The 21,424-nt window shown below is 43.6% G+C and overlaps 1 protein-coding gene across 10 annotated transcripts in view; it reads right to left on the reverse strand.

Annotated features, from left to right (window-relative positions):
• The window catches only part of FRMD4B (FERM domain containing 4B), a 451,582-nt gene that overhangs the window by 97,132 nt on the left and 333,026 nt on the right, over positions 1-21,424 (reverse strand). For all 10 annotated transcript variants that reach the window (XM_033926696.1, XM_033926695.1, XM_033926694.1 and 7 more), the window contains one exon: positions 10,625-10,709. In XM_033926696.1, the coding sequence (XP_033782587.1) occupies positions 10,625-10,709 (85 nt within the window). The remainder of the gene's footprint in view (positions 1-10,624; positions 10,710-21,424) is intronic.

Consider the following 21,424-nt stretch of genomic DNA (forward strand, 5'->3'; position numbering starts at 1 on the left):
TAGTCACATAGTAAATGATGGCAGATAAAGACCTGAAAGGTCCATCCAGTCTGCCCAATAGTCACACTCATCATTAGTTCAGGATTAAATTGTCTTTCTTTGGCATTTCTGGGACATAGACTGTAGAAGTCCGCCTGACACTCAGTATGTGTGATCACCAGGAAGTACTGGCTGATATTCAGACCGCTGCCTAGTTAACTCGGCAGATAAAGCAAAGCCAGCGTTTTTTGATCGCTTATTTAACCAGTTAGTGGACTGAATATTGCCACTGATGGCTTAGGTGCCAGCTCTGCCCACCGACTGCCCCTGCGCTAAATGGACAGTGGAGGTCAGTTGCACTGTCCAGTTAAGTGTCAATGAATATCAGTGGACAGGCAGGCTCAAGCGATTCAACCAGGGAGAAGGCTTTCCTGCCTAGTTAAATTGCTTTGGATCTCAACCCCTTAATGTTTGTCCCCAAAACTTGGAATCCAGATCAATCTTATGCTGTATGGGATGATTTTCTTCACAAGTATGCTATGGTCCTTTTCTCGGGTTTGGGGTGGAAGGATAAGACCTGGATGGTGGAGCTGGGACGAGACTGCAAGCGCTACTTATTTGGGACTATCTCGTGAATATTTTAATGTACAGCGTTGCGTATGGCTAGTAGCGCTATAGAAATGATAAGTAGGAGAAGGGTTGTTTCGAAAACCAAAACATACCAGCTAATTTTTCAGTAACTGATGGGTGTTAAGCTGACTTGGGCCCAGGTTAATTTTCATTCACAGTCTATCTGGCTGAAAAATAACCTAATTATTAACCAGCTAAAAATAGTTGGATATTTTAGCTGCTCAGCGGCTTTTCTAAAATTGCCCCCTAATGTATATCTGTAAATATATATTAACTGTGCCTTAAAGCAAATTATCTTTGCTGGCATGCACTGACAATCGAGAGAGACAAAAGGGTCAGTGGTTTCTGGTATTAGGTCAGCATTTCTCATGAGGATGGAGGGAATCTGCGGGCTTAGCAGATGCATCCAAGTCGGGGGCTAAGGCTCGAGCTCTGGATTCACCTGTCATTGCGCAATGTGGGGAGCTGTCTGCTTTGTTATTAATGAGCTGGAAAATCTTGTTTTGTTTAGCGGAGCCGTCCCCGTGGCTGCCCGGTAACTCCCTGCCCTGGGGCACAAGCGATAGTGAAGCAGTTAGTCAAGTTTCACCCAGGGAAGTAAAAGCCAATAGTCAGAATCTTACTCAGCTTCCACAGCTGTTTCCTGTTCTTAAGTCAGTTCAATTAAGTGCATTGCTCTAACATATCAAGGATGGCTAATTTAATCATGCTAGTTACAGACACTATTAGATTTTAAACTTGCAAGAGCCTCTGGAGTTGACATAAGCCTTCTGGAGTTGACTACACTTCTCCCTCCGTATTTGTGGTTTCAGCATTCGCGGTTTTGATTATTCACGGTTTTTAGCTTGCTGGCTCCTTCTCCCAATTACATCAGCTTGCATAGAGAAATCACTGATTCCAAGGATTTACAGAAAATTTTTTAAAAAATAATAGCCGATTCCCGGCACTTTCTTCACCGTGTTTTGCCTCTCCTTCAGGAACAGGCCAAGTCTCCCACCATGTTATTTGCAGTTTCACCATATTCACGATGGTTTTTAATAGAAAACAGCGAATAATATATGAAAAAGTTATTTGCGGTTTTTCTGTAGTTGCAGTTCTGCTAATCCCCTAACACAGCGAATACGGAGGGAGACGTGTACCTACTTTTTTGTAGATAAAAAAATAAATGGAAAAGATTATTTGCTTTAAATAATACCGCTGCTTTGTGCAGTTTTGTTTATGTGGCTGCCTCCATAGCTCCAAGACTTTTTGAGGCAGTCTAAGAAATATGTTTACCCAACTCCTCACCCACCCCACGCTCTCTGTCTAACTTTTAGTTTGGTTATGGGGCACAGTTCTGATTTCTTGCAACATTACCCAGTTGCAGAAGGTGACGGGGCAGGAGGATCAAGGCACAGGCAAACTAAGCGCCTGCCTAGGATACGAATGTTGAAGACAGGCCCTCCAAAGGGGCTAATTCAATTGGCTTGCAAGGCAGATTTTTGCCCTAGTAGGTCGGCTGCTGGCATGATGTCACCGCGTTGCATCCGCGCATGCCATCCTGACGTCGCTCTTTGCCACAAGCTTTTCAAAACCCGGACAAAGTGCCGGGTTTTAAAAAGCTGTCCGGATTCCCGGACATCTCCTCAAAATTAGGACAAGTCCAGGGAACTCTGCACATTTGGTAACCCTAGAGAAGCAGGAATAACCAATCGGACAGTATGAGCTCAACCTATATCTATACTGCCTTGTGGTACAGAGTGTCCAGGGCGGTACTTGGAAACACCTCCCAGGAAAGGGACTTGGGAGTTCTGATTGACAAGTCGATGAAGCCGTCCACACAATGTGCGGCGGCGGCTAAAAGGGCAAACAGAATGCTAGGAATGATAAACAAGGGGATCACGAACAGATCAGAGAAGGTTATCATGCCGCTGTACCAGGCCATGGTACGCCCTCACCTGAAGTACCGCATCCAGCACTGGTCGCCGTACATGAAGAAGGACACGGTACTACTCGAAAGGGTCCAGAGAAGAGCGACTAAGATGGTTAAGGGGCTGGAGGAGCTGCCGTACAGCGAAAGATTAGAGAAACTGGGCCTCTTCTCCCTCGAACAGAGGAGATTGAGAGGGGACATGATCGAAACATTCAAGGTACTGAAGGGGATAGACTTAGTAGATAAGGACAGGTTGTTCACCCTCTCCAAGGTAGGGAGAACAAGAGGGCACTCTCTAAAGTTGAAAGGGGATAGATTCTGTACAAACGTAAGGAAGTTCTTCTTCACCCAGAGAGTGGTAGAAAACTGGAACACTCTTCCAGAGGCTGTTATAGGGGAAAACACCCTCCAAGGATTCAAGACAAAGTTAGACAAGTTTCTGCTGAACAAGAACGTGCGCTGGTAGGGCTAGTCTCAGTTAGGGTGCTGGTCTTAGACCAGAGGGCCTCCGCGTGAGCGGACTGCTGGGCACGATGGACCACTGGTCTGACTCAGCAGTGGCAATTCTTATGTTCTAAGACAGAGAAGTATGATGACATGACAGGGACCTGGCCCTGGCAGCCTGTACATCTAATGCTATGTGCAGTAGGCCTCCTATGGTGCTGTGCCCTCTTCCTTCCCTCCACCATTGTTTTTAGATGAACCCTTTGCTTTCATGACATCCTAGATACATCCAGGTCACAAGGGTGAGGCTGAGCTGTGCCTTGTTTGGCCTTGTGGACTGTTCTGATAACCCTGAGAAATGTAGGATTAAAGTTCACAATTACAGTGTGGTCAAATCAGGCCTTGTTCACCCTTCCTCATTAATGTGCAGCTGGAGATTCTTAGCCCATACATACGGATTACTTCCGCATCGCATACGACTGATTACACTAGGCAGGGCCACTGAAGTGTGATCCACTATACAAAAGGTCTTTTTAATTTAAAATGCATTCTCATTCACTGCCTACAGGAAAGCAGTTGATAATTTGGACGTATGAAGCTTTAAAAAAAAAAAAGAAAAGTGCAGTTTAATACTAAGAAAAATTTTGAAAACATTTCTCAGAGCGATGTTCACACAAGCAAATATTTGTATGACAGATAGTTTTTGTGTCATTTTAAGGTTATTATTGTTTATCACGTTGAGACAACTATTTTGAGCACAGGTTACAAGGCGGGCACCTGAACCCTTGATTTACCTCAAATAATTATACTGTCTTTCTTTTGCCGACAGGCAAACAAATAAGAGTCTTTAAAGACTAAAAGAGAAGTGTCACAAGTTTGTGACTCCCCAATACCCTTGTCCTTAGTTCATACTATCAGACTCCTGAGGCAGGCCTTTTTAGGCCGAAACACAATCGTGTCGAGTCAGTGTCATATTATCTAAAAGGAGATCGAGCACCAACCAGTCACTTTCTTTGTTTCTTTGCCTCTCATGCTCTACACATATACATTTCACCAATAGCCCTACTCTCCACCAAAAAGTGATTCAGCAAAGCAAAATCCTAGATGAGTTAGGTTAACAATCCAGTCACTGAACATTTGAATAACAGAGAGGCTGATGACAGTTTAAGAGCACGGTTGCTTAAAGTGCAAAAAGCTGCTTCATCAAAAATACCAAAATATGGACCTGTCAGGACCCAGACACAGTCCGGCCCATATTCAGCCCTATTTAAACAGCCAGGAATGCTTCTCCAATTTTATTAATTGTTTATGAAAAATGGGAGTCTGGCACTGCTTTTGCTCGTAGGACGCTAACATGCAATGATTAAACTGTGCTGAGATTACAAACCTTTGATTCATATGAATGTTGAGCTCATCTCTCAACCATTATGAACACATTAAGGGGCTGATATACAGCCGCAGTGATAAGCGGCTTGTCAGCCATTCATAGCTGTTGGCTGAACTAATCCTGGACATTCTATGCTGGGGCATGCCCAGCCCCTGGCACTGATTATCTGGGTGGGTGTGCTTTCTAGGATATTAACTGGGCACCAGCTGAACTTCAGACCAGTGCCTAGTTAACTAAGGGCCAGCTTCTGTACAGTGCGACCACAGTTGCACATGCAAATCGGTGCACATTGCCGATTTGAGAATGCAACTTAATTGCTTAGCAAGCTAATAGATGGCGATTATTGGCAATTAACAAATAATAATTGGTACTAATTAGAAGTTCTCCAGAGATAAGCAGGAAAGATGCAGGCACACTTGTTGGTGAAGTGTCGGTACTCTCCCCTAGCAATAGTAAGCTTTTGGCTTACTGAGCATGTGCAGGGAAACCCTCCTTCAGTGGCTCCTCCCCTTGTTACTCATATTTTTCTTTAACTGCTCCTTAGGTTACAGCTCTCCCCTTCTTTTCTCTCACACATGGGATAAAAGTTTAATCAATCAATCAACTCTTCCAGGAATAGATAGAATTAACCAGGGCTATTCTTTTACTTAAAAAAAGAGGAGTTTTTCTTCACAACTCAAGAAAGAATCATCATTTCTTCTTTAACAATTGGTTAAAAAAAACCCCAACAACCCAACAAAAACTCAATTAAAAAAAACCCCATCTCTTCTTTAAAAAAAAAAGAAAAGAATAAAGAACTAATCGATGTATATCGGGGAAAAGGAAAATGGCAGCTTCTGCCGCTAAAACAAACGGGGCACTTGGACCACCTTGGATCACAGCAACCAGCAGCAAAGTCATTTACTCTACATTCCCACGGCTCACCGCGATGACTTTGCCTCTGCTGCCAACGATGCTTGCTCCTTCTCCCCAGGGCCCTGTTTCAGCACTGCTGGGGGAGATGAACCACCGCTCCCCACACTCATCAGGGACAGACAGCGGAATCCTCAAGTTAAAGCCGCACGACTGCGGAGACAGCTAGATGTGCCACCCCCTCTCCCCTGACCTTGACGTCACCAATCTGGGATGGTATCGAATGTCCTGCATCATTGAAACAAATAGCAAGCTGATGAGTTTCCTGCTCCTCTTGCTTCCTCCTCCCAGGGCCCTGTTTTGGCACCACTGGGAGAGGTGAGTTGCCGCTCCCCAACATCAGCTGATCAGGGAAAGATCACAGCTGTTTCAGGACATGGCCAAAGATCATCGGAGCTCATATGAAGTGCACCCCTTCACCTCCAGCCACAGCAGCTGCAATGCAGGCCAACCACCTCAACCTACTCCTGCGACACGCCCAGCACAGACAGGGAAGGCTCCGACGGGCCCAGTCTTGACCTTGAACCCAGGGCCAATGGGCCCCGACACAGAAAAAAAAACCAACAACTTTTTCTACTCATCCATCGCCTAGAGCACTGCATTCTTTTATGCCTTGAAAGCCACCTAGAAGTTTTACTTTTATACTGGTGTTTAGGTGTGAAAACTTTGTCCTCAACCCTCACTTGTGCTCTCAGAGTTGTCATCACCCACCTGTCTCAGTCAGAATACCCCTTAATTCAATTAGGAGATGAGAAACCAATATGGCTGTCCTTGGTCTACTGAGAACCTAGCAAGAACTCCTGATTCTGTGACAGAAGTAGCTGAGCTTCTATGTTAATGATCATGGGGAAATTTAACCAGGCGATGCTCTTCTACATCAACAATCTGGAGGGTTCAAAATCCCTGCATCTCTACAGACCAGACCAGCTTACCGCCTCAGGTACTTTCCTCTGTCGCCCCCCCCAAGCAGACCTACAGACAGTTTACGTTCCAAGCTGCTCAAATGCGACTCACTCAGTTACAAGTTCGATCCTCGCAAATGGTCCCTTGATGCCACAATATTTCAACAGCTCCTTAGGAAATGGTGCACCTGAGCGATAGCCCTCTTTATCACACCAGATAACGCAATGCGCCGCAACTTTTGTTCACTCTGATCAGCGTATCGAGACACTGCACAGGACGGGGGCTGGCAGAGCCAATGGTCGTGCACAGGCAGATCACAGACTCGTGACCACTACAGCACCCCCGAGCTCCCTGGGCCTGGGGCAGACCTCCCCTTCCGCTCCATCCTTGGTATGCCACTGCACATATGTATAACATCTGGAAAGCAGCCTCTTTATAGAACTTCTTAGTTCTTGGTTCAGAGCAATTTTCAGTCAAAGTTTTTCACAACCACTATATTCACATTTAATTAATAAAATATAAACTTTTCCTTTATAATTTCCTTGAAGGTACCTCATAGCATTACGTATTGTAAAATGACAGAAATTTTACGCAATGACAATGATCCTTAAGAAAATAGAGGATCTGGTATTTCTGCTGCCTCATAACCAAAGGATATTGTGGCTTTGTAAAGGAAAAAACATCAGGGACTGTTTATCTTTCTTTATTTCTCCCCAAAATATATGCTTGTGTAGTTGAGATCTTAGGCTGTAAAGTCTAAAAGGATGTCTGGTAACCCCCACCCCTCCTTGGTACATGAGGGGCAGCAAAGAGCAGCTACAATCAAGTCAAAACAACAGATACTGACAGCCACACAAAAACCCATCAATACATACTTTTACCGACAGGTTTTCAAACTGCCATTTACTTTAGTAATTGATTTTTGGAAGTTGCCCTTATTATTTATCTATACCCACATACACATGAAACAAAGTTTAATATTTAAAAAGCATAATGTTTGGGGGGGAGAAAATTAGTAGGGTTACCAGATTTTCCGGAATGAAAATTCAGATCCATGGCTCCGCCCCCAGGCCCACCGAGTTCTGCCCCACCCCGCCCTGCTCTGTCCGGGTCATGCCCCCAGCCCTGCCCCCCTCCCAACCTATTTGCTTGTCAGGACGGCATCTGCGCTGGTCTGACATGAGGACGTCACACGCATGTGCGTGATGTCACCGGATTACTATCCCAAAGTCACTGCTAGCCAGAAGCTTTTCAAAACCCGGACAAAGCTGTCCGGACCCCTGGACATGTGCCCATAAAGGAGGACGTGTCCGAGGAAATCTGTAGGGGCCTGAAAATTAACTAAAGGGGGTTAAGTGAGGATGAAGGCTTCCTTGGAGCAACCAGTATTCTTGCTCCAGCCCTGCCATTACATATTGTTTTCAGACATTGCCATCCAAGTTCAGCAGGTTGGGTTGGACACAGTTAAAACCATGGAAGTGTTTCAAGATCCGGAATCCTGACTTTGAGCTATTCTCCCAATTGCAGCCAATCACAATGACAAAACAAGATATTGGGCGACACACTGGCATAGGATACGATTGATCTGTCACAGGAAAGGTCAGACTCTACTGTAACTGCCAATTTCATCCACGTCTACTTCCCCTCGCTAGGCTGAATCAGTACATTGTTGTGCATGAAGGAATATCTGTATATAATATCTTATTGTTAAAACGAGACAGTTTTGATCTGGTGCCCCAGGGCCTTCCATCTCAAATGATATTTCCTGTCTTGTACAAACGAGTTCTAGTTCTACGCATCTCCCCACCCCCCATCCATTCTGTTGCTATCTCATTGGCTTTCCAGAAAACAGCTCTACTAGGCTGTAGGATTTTCGGGTCAGTACTGGCTTACTGCCAGTTGCACAGTTCGGCTCTTGTTTGCAGCTGCTGGTCTTACCAAGAGTTACCAGATGCCCGGATTTCACCGGCACTTTGTCTGGGTTTTGAAAAGCTTGTATGATCTGGGCCGAGTCTGGAGCGCATCTGCACATGCAACACGGAAATGTCACATGCATACATGCGTGTGACATCATCCCATCCCATCAGTGCATGCGCAGATGCACTCCAGACACAGCCCGAAGAGATGAGGTTGGTGTGGGGTCGGGGACAGAACGGGGCGAGGTCACGCATCCTCTTTTACCAGATGCAAAATCTGATAACCCTACCAAATACCTCCATTCAATGTGATAAAATACATCTCATGAGAATCTTAGAGAGGGTGGAAGCCAGGTCCTGCAGCAGGCACGGCAAGCTCTTTCGACACCGGCACGCATATGTCCTATGGGTTGGTGCGTGCCGGTGTCCACTCAAGGTAAGGACTTTGGGGTGGTCCACGGGGTTGTGTGAAGCCAATTCCTGGGGTGGAAGCGAGCAGCGCCAGTGGCCTTGGGGGGGGGGGGGGTCTTTTTGTGATGTGGAACGAATCATCTGAGTTTCTCTTATTTTCTATGGGGAAACTCTCTTTGATATACGAGCGCTTTGGTTTACGAGCATGCTTCTGGAACGAATTATGCTCGCAAACCAAGGTACCAGTGTATTTTATATTACATTCATTGTTGTTTGTTCATGGATTGATAGTAAGTGCGACTGTTGGGCAGAGTGACTGGACCATTTCAGATTTTATGTGCTGTCATCTACTATGTTACTATGTTATATAAAAGAGATTAATGGGAGGATGACTGTCCGTTTTACACTTAAACTTCTATTTGGAGTCTCTCCACCTCATCATCCTCGGCAGCCTGGCACGAGGGCTTTCTTGCGGTGGTCTGTTGTGTCTGTCCTCAAATGTATCCTACTACAATGGTTGGAGCCGGAAGCCTTTATGCTTTCCTTGTGGAGGATCCAGATGATTTGTTTGCTTGGAAACGTCGGAGTGTCCTGGACTTATCTTCTGCCCATGGTCGTTGCTTTACAGCTACCTGGGAACCCTTCTGGAACACTATGACTCCTGTGGCCAGGAGTTGGATTTTGAATTGCTGATTGGGTGATTCTCCCTATTAGTGCTTCCCCCTTTGTTTTACCTTTTAGTACATTGGTTGGTTTCTTGTTCTGATAGTAGTGAACTCCGGACTAGGGAGGGGGTGGGGGTGGGGGGTGTTTGTATATTTGAAAATAATTTGAGCTTTGTTTATCTGAAGGATTGGTTAATTGTATATCTATCTTGGCTCAATAAAAATCATTTAAACATAAAGAGGTTAATGGGACAATAGTGTGACTTTGGGAGATCCTTTCTAAGCCTGAACCACATGCAAATGAACCCATGTAAGTGGTAGGGATGCGTAGAACAGAAAAAAAAAGTTGGTTTATTTTCTAAAAATTTCCCAGTTTTGTTGGAATGTTTTGGGGTGTGTTTTCACATATTCCTTTTTAAATGGGTGCATTGTTTATACTTTAAGGAGGTAATTCTATTGTAATATGTTTATTGTATTATGTTCTTTTGCTGTCTTATTGATATTTGCGTTGTATGTGATGGTTGTAATTTGTTATTTCTCATTTGAATGTCTTATTGTACTCCACATAGAATTGCAGGATATGCAGAATATACATTTTTAAAATAAATAAATCAATATAACTGAACATCTGTACACTGCCTGGCATGATGGAGCCTGTTTTATAAAGGAACATAAATACCCAATTTTCTCTATAGAATAAAAATGTAACAGCACCTATAACTTACACCAGCCATAGAAATGCTGGTGATATACACATAACTTATAGTATGCTTTAAGTTATTTGCATAAATGTGGTTCATGCTATATCTGGGTGTAAACCTACCTGTAAAATATGGCATATTTACAGATCACCACTTAGCTAAAATTTTGATAAATATAATGTATATGTGTGCACACATATGAATATATGTCATTATTCTAATGATTTATACATGTAATCCATGTGCAAATATTAGCATATACAGGTCTTATTTTATGCAGTTAATAAATGGGGTTAACAGTAAAATAAATTTTAACAGTAGTCCATATTGATAATGCTCTTAGGCATTGGTGGAATGAGGCATTATGATATCCTTTAGACCAGGGGTAGGGAACTCCGGTCCTCGAGAGCCGTATTCCAGTCGGGTTTTCAGGATTTCCCCAATGAATATGCATTAAAAGTAGTGCATGCAAATAGATCTCATGCATATTCAATGGGGAAATCCTGAAACCCGACTGGAATACGGCTCTCGACGACCAGAGTTCCCTACCCCTACTTTAGACTATCAAAGTGAGCTACTGTTAAGATGCGTTATTTTACTACTAACTCATGCTGTTTTTAGCACAGATCCCCCCCCCTTTTTTTTTTTGCAATGAGACCTAGTTTCCAATAAATTGGAATTTCAGTAAAATAACACACTGGTAACCTCTCCTATACATGAGATGCAGTTGACTAGGGCTTCGTAATAAAAACATGTTGCATTACCTTGAAAACACAAGACTTTGCATTCATGAAAAATAGTTGTACTGTAGTGTTGTCCTTTAGAAAGGAAATGCTTTCAATGTAAAACCTGTGGAAACAAAAGAAAACACAAGCCCCTCAAAGGTCATTTCAGTGTTTTATTTATTTTCAAGACGACAAGAAAGAGAACAACAGATAATATACATGTCACAACAGAGTAGTAATAAACATAATGAGATTATACATAATACACAGAGAACGGCTCTTACGAGAGTATATATGAAAACAGATTTATTAAGCTGCAAAATGGTCTTAAGCACATCAATAGGTGTAACACAAGTATAACCCAAGTTCAGTTTAACGCATTACAGGGGACCAAATATGACGGTATGTGTTGCGCCTTTCTGCATTCATTTTCTCATATTTAGCCGTAAGGCAGACGGTGTTTTCCAATTATGGAGAACGTTTTGGAGGGCTAGCGCAGTCAGAATACGATAGAGCTGAGCCTCAAAATAGTCACTCAATAGAGAGCCAGCACAATCACCAAGCAATATCTGGCTGAAATCAAATTTTGTTGCGATAGAAAATATATTAGAGATAGTATGCCATACTTTGTACCAATAAGTCTGGAGTAGGGGGGCATTGAAAAAGTAAATGATTTCAAGTTTCCAGGTCAGCATGGCAGACTTGATGGGCTATAGCCCTTTTCTGCCGTCATCTTTCTATGTCATCTTTCTATGAATCAGTATTGGGGTGATAGACAAATATTGACTTTGTGAGAAAGGACAGGAGTTCAAGTGGCCTGGTGGAGAAGAAAATACAGCGATTGGAGAAGGGTTGTCATTTCAGTGTTTTAAGAGTGCTTCTTCCTAGCCAAGATCCTGCCACCGTGCTCGTTTCTTGTGTCACCCCCTAAAAGAAGGAAGCTAAATTTCTTACCAGCATGAACAAAGACCTGAATGCTCTCCACCCCCCATGCTAACTAATTACAGCCCCTCAATTTGGAATTTATTGCCGGCTCTGCTGGGGAAGAAAAAATCTTAGATAAATGCAAAGGGAAACTATAAAGTTTCCTGTTTAAGGATGCTTTAGAATCATAACCTTTTCGAGGTCCAAATGCTCTCGAATCATAAATCTTGCAAGGTTTTTGCTTATAGATATGTTCAATCCTTATGGGGGGGGGTTCCCTTTTTTATTCTCTTTCCTATACTGATTGCAGTTCCTCCCTTTTGTTTTACAGTTTACCTGTGTCCGTGTTCACTTCATTGTCTACTAAATTATATGCTTGTCTTCCCGGCTTTTATTGTACATCGCTTTGAAATTCCAAAAAAGCGATTTAATCAGACTCTTAAATAAACTTGAAACTCGATTGAGTGCAAGTGGGAAGGACCAGGAACGCCAAACATGGAATCAAGAAATGGAAAGTTTTCATGGGTTTCATCCCATAAAACCAACTTATTCCCAGGGTGACTTTTCAACTTGCGATGACTACCAAGCAGCTGGTATAATTAAAATCCAGTTAACAGATCCAGGTCAGTACACACCAATCATGTAGTGAGGATACAACAATTGTGTGTGATTGAATCAACACCGACCAGTGTCTCATGGTCGTCAAAATCGCCCAGATCCAAAACACACGTAATTTGACATAGCATGTAGTTGTAACCTCACTAAGTGCACTTTGTTGCTGTGAATACAACTACGTGATAGTACAATATTTACGAGAAGAGAACACTTGGCAAATTTATTTGGGTCAAACCCATGCGATGCAACATTCCCTTCGCTGCAGAAGATGCTCTGCTTGCGTTTCTTCCAGTGGGAGGTGGTGCTTTTGCCGGTTAAGACGCATCTTTTTGGTTTAGCATTTTTACGAGAAGATTGGTGAATTGGGATCCTGTTTTGGGCAACTATTTAAATAAAAATTAATTTTTATTGTAGATGATTTAGGTTTACAGCCTCTTTTACAAAGCCGCGCTAATGGCCCCGAAGCCCATAGAGATTTAAAGGGCTTCGGGGCCGGTGCCGCACGGCTTTGTAAAAGAGGCAGTTAATTGATTTTACTTTTGGGGGGTTTTTTTCTTTGCTTTCCTATTTTTTTATGGCGCTCTTTTCATGTATTTTGTATACCGTGCTGCTGATAAACCGAAGTGCGGTTAAAACTTTTAATAAACATAACCATTTTCCTCATTTTATCGTGCCGTTACAGTAGATTTCTTTAGTGACGTCACTCCAGATATCAGCTCAAATTTGATCATGTTATGATCACTGTTTCCTAGCGAACCCAACACTTACCTCCCAAACTATGTCCTGCATTCCACTAAGTACCAAATTTAAAATAGCTCCCACTCTTGTTGGTTCCTGGATCAGTTGTTCCAAGAAGCAGTAATTTATGACGTCTAGGAATTTTACCTCCCTAGCATTCCCTGAAGTAACATTTATCCAGTCAATGTTGGGGTAATTGAAATCATCCATTATTATACTGTTGCCTAATTTGCCAGCTTTTCTAATCTCTGAAAACATTTCTTGGTCTGTCTGCTCATTCTCCACAAATAAAGCACAGCTTCTGCATTTTGTCTTCCCAGCATCAGCAGGTGTCACCAGCAAGCAGCACCCTATAATCTTGTCTAAACAATTGTGTCTTCTGCTCCGATTAAAGAGACTTATTTGGGAGGATCAGAGAGTTAACTAAAGTTGAATGACCGACATCTGTGCCAAAACAATAGCATACATGATGAGAACTAGCTTCTGTTTCCGACGTCACCCTGCGTACAAAATAGGTCCAATTTCTGAAAAATACTTAAGTGATTAGAAATATGAAGGCAATACCTCCTCCTCATCTTCCCAAGATAATCAGTTTGGATTGAAACTAAAGCCCCAATCAGGGAGAAATATGAATAGAGAAACCATTTTTAATTAACAAGCTCATTATTTCTATTAAGAGATGGAGAACTGCTGCATCTTGTGTTCATTCCTTTCTGGGATTCTACTTCCTTGTCTCTCATTTGATACGAAGGCTTCCAGTTTCGGTGTGGTTCCAGCTCATAACTGTACATGTTTATTTTAAACGCTGCACACCCAGGAGATGTAACATCTTTACACTTAAGGGCCCTATTAAGCTATCATCTCTTTTTTTTTTTTTTTTTTTAAGCAGCGATGAGGATATTAAAACCTCAGCGCACTCTATACGCAACGTTTCTCATTCTGCGTGCATTTCTTCTGTTTGGTTTCAACTTCATTTTAGGATTTGGGTTTCCGATGCAGAATAGGTGTGGTTGACTTAGGTGTTGCTAGGCATCCAAGTTAGATGCCAGTATATTAGGCCCGGTAAAACCTCTAGGATGCCTAGCGACGCCTAAGCCCACTTAAGCACTGGTAGGCGTGATTCTATAAAAGACGTCTAGCAGTTGATTGACAACCATGTGGAGAGGGATGTTTAGGGGCCATTTATAGAATCTGGTCCTTTGTATTTGTGGAATAATCAAATAAACATAAACAATCATATATATTATATATCAATAAGTGCACTGTTGAGAACATTGCCCCTAAAACAAATAATCCTGAATAAAACAAAAAACTTCTGTGACAACTAGACAAAATGACCATTTTTGGCTTGCTTGCTGCTAATAAGTATATTTTCCCAGCCCCCAACAGTGTATGCTCCTGGGTAGAAGCAATGTTGACCACTGAAATGTCGCTTTGTTACTCTTTGGAGGGATAAAGCTAACCAAGATATAATTGTGCATGTTGTGAAAGATTGGGTGTAGATGGATGCCACCCGTAATAAATACACTCATTATGAAATAATTTCAACTGGAAGAGATTATTTTGACTGAAGACTTTTCCTTGGGACAGACAAATTGTGTATGAATACCACGTTGGTTTCATAGCTTCTTCCAAAGAGACATCAGTTAGTCATGAAGTATATCTTCCTGCCTTTACCCCCTAATTTCCACCCTTACGACGGATCCTCTGTTCAATCATATTTGATGAGGATTTAGGCAGATATAGCGTGGGGGTAATTCTATAATGTAGGTATAAACACCCTGCTAGAGCATCTGGCTAAGTAGCTGTTATTGCATAGACCATCAAGAGCATTGAGATTTGAGAACCGTTTTTGCTCCTTGATATGGGCAAAAGGGATACAGCACGATATGTATGAACAAAAAAAAAATCTTGTTTCTCTATTGCTGGACCTGTCCTGACAGGCACCCTGAGATTCTGTGCAAATTTGTTACAATTTAGAAAACTGCTGAAGACCTACCTCTTTGCACAAGCACTTTTTTGCTTGTTGCACTGATACGATGTCATCCTTTTTTAAGATGACTATGAAAGGATGACCACATTTTGACACTTTTTTTTTTTTGCTAGATGGATTTTTATGATATATATATGTGTTGAAGGCTGTGTATGTTAATCGTAAGCCACTTTGGCACATGCAAATTTGGGAATGTGTCCAATTGTTGCGTGCAATTTAATTGAATGACCAATTAGCCCCAATAACTGGGCACTAATCAATTACTGGTGGTAACTGACAACAGCTTGAATTTACACATGCATCTTGCTAGCTGGTATTCGATGCATATGTAAAGTTTTTAGTATGCAGCTGAAAAGGGGGTGTGACCATGGGAGGGGAAAGGCAGATCAGGGGCCTTCACTAAGGACGTGTGCAGTAATTATTATAGAAATTCATGGGGGGGTGGGGGTCCAATTTAGGTACGAGGATTTACACCAGGTTTCAGTAGGATGCAGATCCTGGTACTACACACTATTCTATAAACGGTGCCCAACTTGGTACGCTGTTTACAGAGTGTGCTTATTTTTTTTTCAATGCCCATTTACTGAATCTTTCCTTGCTGCACAGGGCTGGGCAGGAGCTCGAAAAGCTCGCTCCTGCCTGCCAGCCTGGGTGCGCTGCGGGCTGCTGGTTGCGACATCAGAAGAAAGGGCTCAAGTGCGGAAAGCTTGCTCCTGCCCATACACCGATGGACCACCAGGGAAAAGGTACGTTGGGGGGGGGGGGGTTTAAAAAATTGTTAGTATCAACTGGGACTGGAGACAGGAGGGATATCCTCCTGTCCTAGCCTACCACTAGACAACTAAAGGGGAAAGAGGGAACAGGGAAGGAAGGTGGAACACGGTGCAGAGTCTGGCAGGGGAGGGAGAGAAGGGGGCTGAGTGCAGAGCCTGGCAGGGGAGGGCATGAGGGAGGGGACACTGGGTGCAGATTGTGGTAGGGCATGGCACTTGAATATTAAGCCACCATCATCTCAGTTTCCTGATTTATCATTTATTACATCCACAAAGACGACGTTCTTTCGTTAGGAAGGAAAGTTACAAAATGCAGTTGTGACCACATATTATAGTCCGGATCCAGTTGACAGACGAAAGGTCAGGAAGCCATATCTCAGATCTCTTGCGTTTGTATTTAAAGCACAACCAAAGGCAAAACACTTATGGTACTGAGAGATAATGTAAACAATTCACGTCATGTGCTATCTCATGAAACCACATGTGATTGGGGAATGTCCTGTACAATGGCCAAGTGTCTAGAAATAAAATAGTGGTTTAAGTGTATCACTTAAAAATGGAGAAACCTTTACGTCCAATGAAACTATTCCTTTTCAAAAAAGAAATATTTCATGAACCTAAAGTTCCTGTAGATTACCGGTAATGGTGTCTTCAATACATTTCTTTTTAACTGAGGTTACTGCTCCTGATAAAACGCATCTCTTTTTAAAGGCCTGTTTTCTGGCCTTTCTGTAGTAACGTTACATCTATTTGTTTCAAGGAAGGCTCACTTATATTTTTAGAGCCCAATATTCAGGGGGGATTTATCTGGGTAGGTAGCTCCTATCAATGGCGAGGGTGGGAGACACCAGGGGCAATGGCACCCCTTTGCCCTCTTCTCTGCCCTCCCTACCCCTTCCCTTCCCCTCCCGCCATTCACACATGACCTTTCCCTTCCCCCATACCTCTTTCACTTCCCTGGCACGAGCAGCATTCTCCAACTTGCTGCCATGCCAGTTTCAACTCTCCCTCTGACATCACTTCCTGGTTTTGTGACATCAAAAGGAAAGCCAAGGCTGGCGTGAGCAGCAGGTTGGAGCTAGAAGTGAAGATGCGTGGCAGGGGAGGGGTGGGAAGGAGCGGGTAGGTTGGAGAGGAAGAGAGGTGCCTGTACCACCACCAAGAAGGCGCCAAGAGCAGTCCACCCCCTCCTATTCCCTCTTAGTTAGGGTTACCAAATTTTCTGTCTGGAAAATCCAGACCCTTAATCCTACCCCTGTGCCCCCACATCCCTGCCCCGGTTCTACCCCATCACGCCCCTGATCCCTGCACCAAGGAAAGCTTTTCAAATCCTGGACAAAGGGCTGGGTTTTGAAAAGCAGTCCAGACATCACCGGCTCTTACCCACATAAGTCTTGCTGACCAGCTCATATCTTGATTTTTGGTAGTAGATGCCCAGATGGTGCTGCTGAAAACTGGGGAGAGCGGGGCAGCACTATGCCATTAGTGGCAGGGTGGTCAAGGGGTTGAGTCAGGGTGAAGCTAGAGGTAGCCAGATTATGGCGATTTTCAGTTCACTAATCAAGTAACTGATAAGATAAGGACAGAACAAAGGCAATGCTAATGGTATCCGGGTACCGGTCTGGATCTTGGTCAGCACCTGGAAAACTTCCAGTAGCCAGGCATGATCCATATATTCAGTGCTGGGGCCTGGGTTAGGCCTGACACCTAATAACTTCTGCTCGTGGTAGTCAGACCAGTAAAAATCACTAATCATCACAGGCTAAAGAGAAACACAGAAAAATGAAGAAAGATAAGGATCATATGACCTATCTAGTCTTCCCATTGATGCCATCTACAATCAATTCCTCTCCCCTTTTCATCTCCACCAGGAGGTCACTAAACAAATTCACCTTCACAAATTCATGCTTTCCATGAAAAATATTTCCTCAGATTATTCCCGAGTCTGTCCCATTTCACCTTCATGTTATGGCCCCTCGTTCCAGAGCTTCCTTTCAATTGAGTCGTTTACTTGTCTAATGCATGAACAATATCTGCCCCATTAGAAAAAAACCAAAAACAAAGCACCCCCCTCCCACTGATGACAACCCTCCCTCAAAAACCAGTACCAGGAACTACCCCCTCCCATGAAAACAGCAGAATGAATGCCTACTTTCTCCTGCCATGGCAACTCACCCTCCCCCAGCAGCAAAAAGACCTCTCCCTCTTGCCACCAAAGGTCCACTCCAGTACCAGGTGCACCCCCCAAACATACCCTCCCCCCTCCTGCCACCAGAGGTCCCCTGAAACCCCACCCCCACCCTCTGAATCTCACCTGTACCTTTTGAGAGAAGCTGGAGCAGAAGGGAAGCCCAGGCCATCTCGCTTGAAGATCTGCCAGTCCAAAATGGCAGGCCTTTCCCTTCCTAGTGCATCATGTGATGCAAGGGGAGGCGCCTAAGGCTCATGCCAGCATTGGCTCTTCCTCTGACATCACTTCCTGCACCTGTGCCTAGGAAGTGACATCAGAGGAAGAGCTTACACTGGCGTGACAGCAGCTTGGGGGTTGCTGCTCGCACCAGGAACATTGCAGAGGTACGGGGGAAGGGAAGCGCTCGGCAGGAAGGGGGGGCAGAGAAGAGGGCGGGGGAAGGGCATCACCACCCATGGCGCCTCTCTCCTTTGCTTCGCCAGTGGATTAATAATAATAGTAGTAGTAGTAGTAGTAGTAAGTCTCCTTCCCCCCCCCCTAATTGGCACAGAAACACCCTCCCTCTGGTAGGTGCATGTGCAGTAGTCTAATACTTTACCCAGGGGACTGGAATAGGGTTAGATGTCCAGACTTCCCCGGACATGTCCTCCTTTTAAGAACACATCCGGGGGTCTGGACAGCTTTTCAAAACCCGGCAGGGAGGACGCCTGTGCGTGCCCGTAACGTCCTCCCTGCCCAACAAGAGCAGGCAGCGGGGGCGGTACTAGGGCGGGCTTGGGGTGAGATTAGGGCGGAACTAGGCAGATCGGGGCGGGGCTAGGGGATCCAGATTTTCCGAAAGGAAAATCTGGCAACCCGAGACTGGAAACCCTCTTTTAACTTCGTTCAGGTCTTCAAAGTTTGTATCAGGAAAGAGACAAACTACACGGCATTCATGAAAAACCTGAAGACCCACCCCTTTGACAATTAACTGTTTAATCTTCTGTATAGCACTCTCTACTTCTAGGCCCCTCCCCTGGTTTCTCCATGCCCCCCCCTACTACTTTCTCACTTCCTCTTTGATCTGTCGCCTTGAGCTTGAATAGGTTTGTGCGACTCACAAATGGAAGATTAGATTAGATTAGATTAGATGGATCATATAATCCAAGTCACCTTTGTCCTGGTATGAATGTGGCAGTTTATTTTCAAAATTAAATTCCGATTTTCTGAGGTTGGTTTGGGAAGGATTACTCTGGCAGACTAAGGTTCCATTTGTGGTATCTGAATGAATCCGTCCAAGAGAAGAGGCTTTAAACTAAGTGTGAAGCTATTTAGAAATTTTCTGGCAATTCACCGATATTTTTCTTCAGTGCCCTGAGTCCTCCCACAGTTCTCAACGATGGCAGACACTGCCCCTTGCTGGAAAATCATAAAATCTTAAGACTATTAGATGCAAATGGATCCTGTAAACTTTTTAAACTACAGCATGCAAACTAGGGAGGTGAACTTGCGAGATGTTTGTCGGCAAATAAAAAGGTCTTTGAAAGATATTTATTAAGGAACAACTGCACTTAAAATCAACATTGGATCTTGCAGATCAGCTGCCCTTTTGCTTTTCTGGAGATGTTTGTGGGCTCCATATTCAGTTTGGGGAAGAAGATGACATCTTCATGGTCCTTTCCTGCTAACGTAACTGTCACCATCCTGGCAGCTTAGCTCTGATTTTTAAATTTGAGGCCACAGAAGAAACAGAAACAGTGCTTTTCCAACACAGTACTTTAGCAAATCTGTGTCAGAATGCGATTAGATTCAAATTCAGTTAGATTAAGTTGAAATTTCCCTGGGTTGAGTCTAAGTGCAGGATTTTGGCACTCTGTTATTCACAACTATTTGACGTGGAAGCTAACCCTAAAGAACCCATCTGCACTAATTCTCAATGCACTTAGGGGGCCGTTCTACAACTGGAACCCTCCATTTAAGTGTCTCGAGGATCTGGGGTTGGAGCCTATTATGTAATAGTTGAGATGAAAGAGATGCTTCAATCGGGACTTTTAATAAAACATCAGACTCAACACAGCCTGTGTTTCGGTACTTTAGGGCCTTCCTCAGGAGGCAAACTGTTGCTATATTCTGTTTGGAGAATGACAAACAAAAAAAAAGTCAACACACTGCAATATAGTAACATAGCAAATGACGGCAGATAAAGACCCGAATAGTCCATCCAGTTGCCCAACCTTATTCTCTCTTTAAATTATTGATTTAATTTAAATTTTCTTTCTTAGCTGTTTCTGGGTCAGAAACCAAAGCTCTATATCAATCCACAATCACTTAAATACCGAAATGAGTCTAAAGCAGGGATGTCAAAGTCTCTCCATGAGGGCAGCAATCCAGTCGGGTTTTCAGGATTTCCCCAATATGCATGAGATCTATTAGCATGCACTGCTTTCATTGTATGCTAATAGATCTCATGCATATTCATTGGGGAAATCCTGAAAACCCGACTGGATTGCGGCCCTCGAGGAGGGACCTTTGACACCCCTGGTCTAGAGAGTCTTACGTCCAAATGAATCAAGCTACCAGGAATGAGTGACTGCGGCTTGATATTGCGGTGTTTGGGCTTTTTTTGCGTGTCGTTCTCCAAACAGAATATAGCAGCAGTTTGACTTCTGAGGAAGGCACTAAGGTAACGAAACACGGGCTGTGTTTGTTTTCATGCAACAAAGTTCCGGTTGAAGATTCTCTTTCAACTCTACTTTTGTTGATTGAGTGTGATGTTTCATAGAAGTGTTTCTCCGGGGGTTTTTTTTTTTTTTAATTTGCCTATTATATAATGGCATCTGGGCGAGCAGGTTTCATTAAAGAATATGAGCGTGACCCAGTTACACCAGCTCGTACAACTCTAGTCACCTACAATAGTGCGTAAGGTATGCACAAAACTGGGGCACGACACACGTCCTGTACTTAAGAATATCCGATTACTACTCACATAAACCTCTTTTGGTGAATCTCTTCACGAGGAGGCAGTAAGGCCCGGATTATCTATAGGCCGCCAATATCAGTTATGCAACGGTGCCCTAGAGAGAATCGTGCCTCCGCGAAAGACAGGCACCGGAAATGTAGGTCAGGGTTTTCTGGGCATCCATTTCTGCCACCTATCTACGCTGTTAACTGCGCCCAGGCAGCTGCTTTGCAGCGCCTAATGCCACTTCCAACATTAGCCACACCCATAGTGGCATTAAGCGCCGCAAAGCGCCTACGTTAGGTGCAATTCTGGCACCTTTTATTTAGGAACTGGTAGACGCTGTATTTTTACCATTTTTCACCATTTTAAAATGGCATTTCACAATTAACTTAGCCTATGTTTTGGCACCAATAAATAAATAAATCTCTCTTCTGCTGTCACCTTTGTGGGCAACTGTACACTTACACATAAGTGCTAGTATTTTAGGGGGGGATGTGTCCCAATTTAAGCGAGGAGACCTAGTTACTAATAGCTGGGGCTAACAGTATAATTTACACATCTTAAGAAGAGTCCACATTAATAACGTCCCCCATTGATTAAAGAAAAAAAGAAATGTCTCTAGAAATCTAAACCACTGCTCTTTGTAGCAAATGTGAGCCAATTG

The sequence above is a fragment of the Geotrypetes seraphini genome, chromosome 17, assembly GCF_902459505.1.
Source record: "Geotrypetes seraphini chromosome 17, aGeoSer1.1, whole genome shotgun sequence".
In the NCBI taxonomy this organism is placed as follows: Eukaryota; Metazoa; Chordata; class Amphibia; order Gymnophiona; family Dermophiidae; genus Geotrypetes; species Geotrypetes seraphini.